The sequence below is a fragment of the Grammomys surdaster genome, unplaced genomic scaffold (assembly GCF_004785775.1).
Source record: "Grammomys surdaster isolate TR1022 unplaced genomic scaffold, NIH_TR_1.0 169, whole genome shotgun sequence".
Taxonomy (NCBI): Eukaryota; Metazoa; Chordata; class Mammalia; order Rodentia; family Muridae; genus Grammomys; species Grammomys surdaster.
This window is the reverse complement of record NW_021604617.1, coordinates 13,719,203-13,728,243: the sequence shown is the minus strand read 5'-3', so window position 1 is coordinate 13,728,243 and position 9,041 is coordinate 13,719,203. Positions and strand designations below refer to the sequence as shown.

General features: G+C 37.4%; 1 protein-coding gene and 1 pseudogene across 1 annotated transcript in view; both read right to left on the bottom strand.

The window, feature by feature from the left end:
• The window catches only part of Cenpq (centromere protein Q), a 12,467-nt gene continuing 3,426 nt past the window's right edge, over nt 1–9,041 (bottom strand). The window contains exons 5-9 of the mRNA XM_028766677.1: nt 8,436–8,504; nt 5,471–5,600; nt 1,590–1,709; nt 1,378–1,455; nt 1–718 (exon numbers count right to left, since the gene is read on the bottom strand). Coding sequence (XP_028622510.1) covers nt 587–718; nt 1,378–1,455; nt 1,590–1,709; nt 5,471–5,600; nt 8,436–8,504 — 529 coding nt within the window. The 3' untranslated portion in view covers nt 1–586. The remainder of the gene's footprint in view (nt 719–1,377; nt 1,456–1,589; nt 1,710–5,470; nt 5,601–8,435; nt 8,505–9,041) is intronic.
• LOC114620475 lies at nt 4,642–5,025 on the bottom strand (annotated as a pseudogene).

The window sequence follows — 9,041 nt, the reverse complement described above, 5'->3', positions numbered from 1 at the left end:
TTTATCTCAGTGCCTTCTACCTTCGGTGGTCACTTCTCCAACGCTGAGTTTTCCCAGAAAAGTTTTCTGGCTGTTTTGGGTGCTGTACACCCAGCTCTTCATAGTCAAAAAGTGACGTTCAATAAAAAGTTCCATTCACACATCATAAACTATTACATCATGGCATTTTCTTTTTTTTTTTTATTTTTAAAAATAATTCTCAGTAATGGTTTTAGCAAATATCTACATATACACAGATTTCCTAGATTTAGTAACTGCTATGTTTTCCAGGACATTAGATATTAATGGTAAGTCTACAAAGGCTAGTTTTAAGGTAGATAACAGAGGTTAATTGTGCTGAAGAAAGATCTACAGTTAAGTTGTACACCTTTGGGCCAGATGGGAAGCTCACACCTGTAATCCCAGCACTCAAGATGCTGAGGCTGGGTTGCTCTGAGTTCAGGGCCAAGTGGGAGACAGAGTAAGTGCTGAGCCAGCCTAGGCTACAAACAGTGAGAGACTGTGATAAAAAGGACAAAGTTTTACAATTCATGAACAATAAGTTAGTATGGAACAAGGCTTAAACACCAAACCAAACCCCAGCTCTTTAGGAGCCATCAAGTTTCCTATAGGCTTCTTGAATGAACGCTGATACATTCTTCACTGGGGTTGAATTATGAAGAACATCCAAGTCCTTCAGAAGAGCATTCTGGTTTGGAATGAGTGCCAATATTTCTTTCTGCAAGACAGTACAATTAGTTTTAGCATTTTATGAGGAAAAATGTCAAACATCTGATATTTGGAGACATGTCATAATCTTAAGTAACTACCACCCAAGGTTACTAGTCATCAACCAGTGGCCATTTATTTTCAAATTAAGTCTTTCCTTGTCCCGTTTCCAGCTCTGTTGGAGTATTCCAGATAATAAAAAGAGCATTTACATGACAATATCAATGAATTTTTGGGAAGACAAATGACAAGAGTATTAACTAAAAAGATACCACAATGCTAGTCTATAAAGAGCCATATAACTCTGTTAAAAGTCAAATTCTAGAGAAGGATATGCCTATAGTTATGATTATATGAATATGTAAAAGTATATAAATGAGTATAATATAAAATTTCTTATTTCTATCAGTACAACAATGGTGTATCTGTGTGATGGAATGTTATATAAATACTGATAAGGATGAGTGTACATGAATGGACAGAAAAGACGTTCAAACTACATGCCAAGTAAAGGAAAGTAATTTATCAAAAGTTTTATAACAGGATTAGTTTGTTTAAAGAAACAGAATATAGTTTTATCAGTGTGTGTGTGTGTGTGTGTGTGTGTGTGTGTGTGTGTGTGTGTGTAATATAGCCTGGCAACAGTGAGTATGGTAAATGGGGACTTACTTGAAGTATGGGAGCTTTAAGACTTTTCTGAGAAAGTTCTGGAAGAGCCAGTACTTGATTGCTTTCTATGTGAAATACCTAAATAGAAACAGAAAGCTAGGGATTATTTCAAAAGGCGGCTCTGTTCACCTTACAAAACTCACGTTATCTTGGTAACATTTTAGCATTAAAAATTATATTTAAATACTAGCGATATGATTTTCAACCATTACCTCTTTCACTTCCTGTTCCTCTTCTTCCACTTCATTTGTCAGAATTTGAATTTTGTTCTTTAGTGTTCGAATATTCTCAGTCACTGACTCTGTGGTCTCTACTAATTTGTCTATTTCTTCCTAATGCAAAAAGAAAAGTTAATATTTTAAAGTAAATATATGATAAATGAAATCCTAGGAGACTCTCTGTGTATGTGTGTGTGTATACACATAATACATCATATTATAAAACACTCTGGAAAAAAATGTTAACTTTATTTTTGCTTATCTTTCAAAAAGAGGCCCTCTAGAAAACTGCATGGTCGATATAACAGTGAGTTATAAGGAAGGATGAAAGAGAGATCTGCTCATCAGTGCTTGTTCAAAACCTTAACACAGAAGCTAACAAGCACTGGAGATTCTGCAAAACCCTTTGAAAGAGTTGTACAGCCCAAGAACCCCAGGCAACAGCATCTGTTAAGTAACAGGTAATTTCAAGTGCCAGAAACAAATGAAAATATTTTTAATTTTAGTTAGGAACATTTGAATGCCTGCTGTTTTAATATGCCAAAAGAACGGAATGCTAGGCATTGGAATTGATATTAATAAAAATTAATAAAACACTGCTAAGGAAATATGTTAATTTAAAGAGAAAAACAAAATATACAAAATTAATGAAACACATATTGGAATAACAGGAATATGCTGACTGGAGGCCAAGGATAGTATAAATCAGCTTCTTAGTAATTAAAGCTATTTTAAAGTATATCCTAGACATCATAGCATTTCACTTGTAAATATTTCAATGCATAACTCTAAAGGACTTAACAAATATGTAAGATTAGGATACCATATTAGTTAAAATCCTAATACATTCTATAATATTGAACATTTTCACTTTTTGAATTCTTTGTACATAGGAGCCACTTTACACTTTGAGTCAGGCTCCATGTTGGTCATGACTGGTTTAATTTTCCTTAAAGTATTTTCTGTCCAATTCTTTATATCACTGAAATTGCTAGGTAGAGAAAAGCAGGCTGTTTGTTTTTATGAATGTCCCAGACCCTGAATTCTGTAAACTGCATTCCATGGTAAAGATAACCTGTTCCTTTAGCCCCACGCGGCTATGAACTGGCTACTGGATTTAAAAAGTACAGATTAAGACAATTATAAAGTAAACCATGTATACCAGTTTATTATCACTATCCTAACAGATTAAGAGAAAAATAGCATCCAATAACTTATCCTGACAGGCAAAAGCCCAAAGGGAAGATTATGGCTTGGCTATGATCCCTCTAAGTTATAAGTGGGGATTTTGGCTTTTGCGTCCCCTGTTTTGTAGAGGATCGTTTCTTCCTGTGTTTCCTTTTTATCTGCTGCATGTAAATTTCTCTGCTTCCAATAAAAGCCTTTCTCCAACTGCTGCTCTGTTGTGTTCAAGATTGTGCTGCTGCTACTTGTTGAGCTCAAGATCAAGTTTGCTTGAACTCATTCATTCATTCATGGATTTCAGAACACAGTTTCTCTGTGTAGTCCTGAAGTCTCTCTGTAGAGCAGTCTGGCTTTGAACTCAAGAGATCTGCCTGCCTTCATGCTGGGATTAATGGTGTGTGCTACTCCCGGCCTTTTAAGTTTTTAATTGACAGAGAAAACAAACCCTATTAAGACTCCTAGATGGTAAAACTTTGCGAACTTTCATCTCAGAAGTAGTCCTCATTTCTTCTGAGGATTACTGAAGAACCTACCTTCTCAAATAGCACAGCCTAAAAAGCCATACTATCCATCACTAATTGGATAGCTCGTGTTCAGAATCTTCGCAATTGCTTATGTTTGATTGTGGCCACTTAGATAGATCTCCTTTTTAAAGGCACTCTGACTGTTCCTCCTGCCTCATAGCCCATTTTGACGGCCCAAGGAAGCTAGAGTGGTAGACACCCCACCCCCACAGACCCTAGCAACAGTTAGGGTGGTCTCTATAAAAGAGAAATGAGGGACTAGGAGCTAGACAGACTCCCTGGGAGGCATTCTATGGCTAGGGAGACAGAGATTATGGCTAGGTAATAAAGGCAGCAAATGTCAAGATGGCTGGCTTTCTCACACTCCTGACCAGAGTCAAGACACTGGTAGCTTAAAACAGAAGCCTTGTGTCACTCCCCATGGATTGGCTTAACCAGTTCAAGGCTGGAGGAGGACATGTTATATAACAGCTCAGAGCCAATCAGCTGTCCTGTTTTTCCTCAAACTGACTAACCATTAAATTAGGTAAGGAAGAGCCTTCCAAGACTTAAAAGACTCAGCTTCCTTAGTTCTCTTGCTTTGTGGAGGGTCTTTTTCTCTGTGTTCTGCTGCATGCCTGATTCCTCATCCCCAATAAATGTCTGTCTTCAACTGCTGAGAAGAACAGATTATACAGGAAGCCTGGGCATGGAGACATCAACTTCTAATCACAACACGTAAAGATAGTCACAACACGTAAAGATAAGAGCAGGAAGACTGGGAGTTTGAGGACAGCCTTGGATCTAGGAAACCTTCTTTCAAAAAGAAACAGAAAATTATAGGGGAGAGAGCTTCCTAGAGAACTAGACTCTGGTGTATGACAGGTTGACATTCATTCACTTTAAGCAGATAGTTTTTGGCTCACCTGGAAAAGGTAACATTTTTTCTCAAATCAGATAAAGTTTACACTCTTCAGACTGTAACTATGGTACATAACTATGGGATGTAACTATGGGATGTAACTATGGGACTAGGGATGTAACTATGGTGTGTTTGGACACAAAGTCCTCGATACACATGTGCTACAGAGATAAGAACAATCACAGCAATGACTATAACCTCCATAACTCTATGGAACTAATGTAGAATTCTACAGTGATACGCCTTAGTAATTACAAATATTGCAAATTCAACTAAAATAGAGTAAAAGAATAGGGTTGCCTATGCCTAGGAGTATTTGGTTAATATAAAATAAACTAAGTCCTATTTTTTGTAGACTTTTTGGTCTTACTATGTTCTTTTGCTTATTGGCTTTTTATTTCCACTTTTGTGGGTTTTGTTTAAATAAGCCAAAATTTTACTTATTCGTGTCTTGCACTGTCTCCTCAATGATATCCTTGGCTGAGGATTCTTTGCTATTAGTCCTTAACCACTACACAACTGCAACCATCCACCTTCTGTGGGTTCTCCTCTCTATCAATTTTACAGAGGCCTACCCATTTCCCTAGTTTCTTGTCATCAAACTTAACCAGGTTGATTTGGTGCTTAGGAGAAAGTGTCTCCACCAGCTTGACATACATGGCCTCATCACAGTTGTATATGAGCACACAGAGATGGGCTTGGTGCTTTCGCAGCTTTGCGTATGTGTTAGGTCATTGAGGATGAGGGCAGTCTTCAACATCTCTTGTAGAGCAGTGTTGCTGTCCATTACACCTTCAGCAGGTTTGCCTTCCTTGGCCATGGCTGTGGAATACTAGTTATGCTGAATGTTTAATGCACCCAAGCCTTGGCCTCTGGTGAAGGCAGGGGAAAAGGAGTTGTTCTTTTCTTGTTGTTTTATGTTTTAAAGAGAGAGACACAGAGAGAATATAAAGGTGGGTGCGTGTAGGGAAGTAGGAAAGGAAAGGAAGATCTGGGAGAAACTGTGGGGTGAAGGACATGATCAGAACATATGAATAAATTTTTCAAAAAATGGAGCTGTTACTTGACCACAGATAAATCATAAACACTTCAAATTTAGAGGCTTAAAGTTCAAGTGACACCTTTGTTTTTCTTACAAAACATAAAAAAAATCAACAAAAAAAACCCTAATCCAAAATTTGAGACCACTAATGCTATGATGCTTGCATTTCTCCTTGATCCCTTTCCCCAGCTCTCTCATTCTAGAGGCCTTTTGAATGGCATACCTGCAGTGAAGCCAGGTTCTCTTCATTCACTCTTTCCTGGGCCTTTTCCATTTTCAGCAGATTTGACACATCTGTTAAATAGTTCAGCTTTCTTGGAGGAACTTTCAGTGTTGCACACTGTTGTAGTAATCTTAAAAATAGAATATAACATGTTTATTTTTGTGAAGAATACCATTTTTTAAAAGTTTCATTTTTTCCTATTCCCACACTTGAAAGGGCTACAACATTAGTTTATTTTTTTCCCCCACAATGGCTAATGGCATTCCTTCCCAAAACATTCTTGATAACACATCACCTAACTTTTTAATACATTAACAATGATCTCAAATCATGGAATGAAAAGGCTACTTTACCAGAACATTTTTTTTAGTTTACACATTTTATAATATACTTTAAAATCAGAATTTCCTATTATTGTTTAACTACAGTTTTTATACAACTCTAGCATGTGAGTCTGTCAGTTTAGTATGGAATGTCTGATAAAGAAAGAACTCTAGACGTTTTGAGTCTGACCCTTAACCTCACCTTTCACTGTAAAGGATGTAGCCAATAAAGGTTCATCTAAATGCTTTCATGTTTTGCTGTAGAATAGTGACATGGATTCTATTCTATATCTAACTGAAGTCTTATTTGTGTGAGTCCCCACTTCCAGCAGACAGAAAATGTTTTCAAACTTGATTCTTCAAATTTATGAGAAAGAAATAAAGACTAGAGGCTGGAGAGATGGCTCAGAGATTAAGAGCATTGGCTGCTCTTCCAGAGGTCTTGAGTTCAGCTCCCAGTAACCATATGGTGGATCATAAGCATCTATAATGAGATCTGGTGCCCTCTACTGATCTGTAGGCATACATGCAGGCAGAATGTTGGATACATAAATAAATCTTTAAAAAAATGAAGAATAAAATCACTGTAGTTGCTTTTGCCACAATAACTGTAGTTTTTCTATAAATTCTACAGTAAGGTGAACACCCTCCCAAACCTAAAACCCAAAAGGTTTCAAATTTTGAACCATTTTTTGGTGCCAAACTGATGGAAACTTCCTTAGCTAATGGAATTTCACAAACTAGTGGAAAATTCACTATCATAAGACATCAACTTATGAACAAAAAAAGTGTAAAAACACTGTATAAGGGCTGTTTTAGGATGGCTCAGTGGGTAAAGACCCTAGACCCTTAGCATGCATGCCTGATGACCTGCACTCAACCCCTGGAATACAAGGTCAAAGAAGAGAACCGATTCCTCAACATTGTGTTTTACCTCCAATGCACACCATAGCTTATTGTATGTGCACACACATACAATAAAGATGAAGTTTTAAAGAAATATTGCATAAAACTTATTCAAGACAACTGATAAGATGAATAAATAAATTTTGGGTTTAGATTTGGTATCCCTAGAACTCACTGTTGTTTTATAAGTAAATATTTCCAAACCTGAAAATACTTCTGGTTTAAAGAATTTCAGAAAATGGATACCTGCCCTTAACATTTGAAAGCTGGGCCGGAGAGATAGCTCAATGGGTAAGAGCACTAGCTGGTCTTCCAGAGGTCCTGAGTCAAATTCCCAGTAACCATAGGTGGCTCACAACCATCTGTAATGTGATCAGATGCCCTCTTTGTGTTTATAAGCTCTATATGCAGATATAGCACTCATATACATAAAAATAAAAAACAAACAAACAAATAAATAAATAAAAAAAAGATTTGAAAGCAGCTACATAAGAATGGAATCTAGATTTTTCTTTTAGGGACCATGGTCAAAAGCTTAATCTTTCTAAACGCACTCATTGGTGGCATAAACCCTACAGTTAATCAGTCTCACTAGACTGTTAAGACAAAGTTGAGCTAGCCATAAAGTCATTACTGGACTACAATGAACAGCCATTCTACAACCTCTAAGCAGCATACGTTTTAGTTCTGAATTAACATAAAGACTGTGATCCTCCTATTTCATTAAATTAATTATCTGTAAGGCTCAATTTACTGTTCTAAATGTTCTAAGTGTTTGAAGCTGGGGTTAGCTTTCCAAGATTCTCAAAAACTTATTAGAGTTTATAAAAGCATACTCTAAAGACCGTTACTCTATCAACAAGACAGTCACTATCCGTCACTATTTCTCTCTGGCTCCTACAGACAGTTTCTTTAGAAGTGAAGAGCTAGTGGCTTGGCCTGCCTGGCAGCACTTTTTGACTGCTCATGGGCTAGGAACCTGACATAGTTCATATCAATAATGCTGCAAAATCAGCACAAGTATAGGACCATTTCCTTAGCTAGGCCCCAGTCAGAGACCATGGATTAAAGCTAAACTTCAGCAACGACAGAAACAAAAGAAAGCCTACAAACTCATGGAAACAGAACAATTGATGTAGGAGGGCCCAGGTCATTGTGGGTAGTACCACCGCTGGGTTTCTGTTCTCGGGCGCTGTAAGAAAGCAGACTGAGCATGCTACGAGGAGTAGACCCATAAGCAGTGTGCCTCCATGGCTTCTGCACTAGTTTCCCTCTCCAGGTTTCTGCTCTGGCTTCCCTCACTGATCAACTATAAGGTGTAAGGTAAAATAAATCATTTCCTTCCCAAGTTGCTCTTGGTTCTGGTGTTTTACCAAAGCAAAAGAAAATGTAATCAAGACAGAGGTGAAGGAAAACCATAGGGTAAACAACAGCAGTGGAAAACATAAGATAAAACAAGAGTTGTAAACACTTTAAGTTGTTAAAAAGTAAAGGAGTTAATGTCATCAAGTATTTTTTAAATACTGACACAAAACACAGAACACTAAGTATGACAATAAAAGTTACACGAGTACTGCATTCTTTTGTATACATTCTCTGAAATTTAATAAATATGTAATTCTAGACATCATTTCCTTTAAAAATTAATGAAAAGCATATTCTATAGAAATCTATTTTAGAACATAGGCGAAAATCACTTTAAAAAATAATTAAGAGTCATTTCAATTGTGGGTTACCTTTTCTTCAACTGGTTGAGATGATACTGAATTTGTTCTTTTCTTTTAATGTTTTTGTTTAAAATTCCACTGGGGGACAAAAAGATTGAATAAATATTACTTTGAAACATAATACAGTCTGTACTTTTCAAGTGTTCTTCCTCACTAGCTACGCAGAATCACTTACCTTCTTCTTTATACTAGATTTATTATTATTATTATTATTAATTTTTAACATCCATCCTCTCCTCCCAATCTTCTCACCACCTGCCTACCCCCATCCACCCCTCTGTTTCTCTTCAGAAAACGGAAGCCCTACCATGGATATTAACCAGCCATGGCATATCAAGTTGCTGTAAGAGTAGGCACCTCTTCACCTAGCAAAGGTGGACAAGGCAGCTCAGTAGGAGGAAACAGTCTTCAAAGCAGGCAACAGAGTCAGAGACAGCCCCTGTTCCCACTGTTAGGAGTCACATAAGACCAAACTACATAACTGCAGCATATGTGCAGAGGGCCTAGGACAGTCCCATTCAGGCTCCCTGGTTGGCAGTTCAGTGCCTGTGAGTGCCTGTGAGCCACTGTGAGCCACTGTGAGCCACTGTGAGCCACTGTGAGCCACTGTGAGCC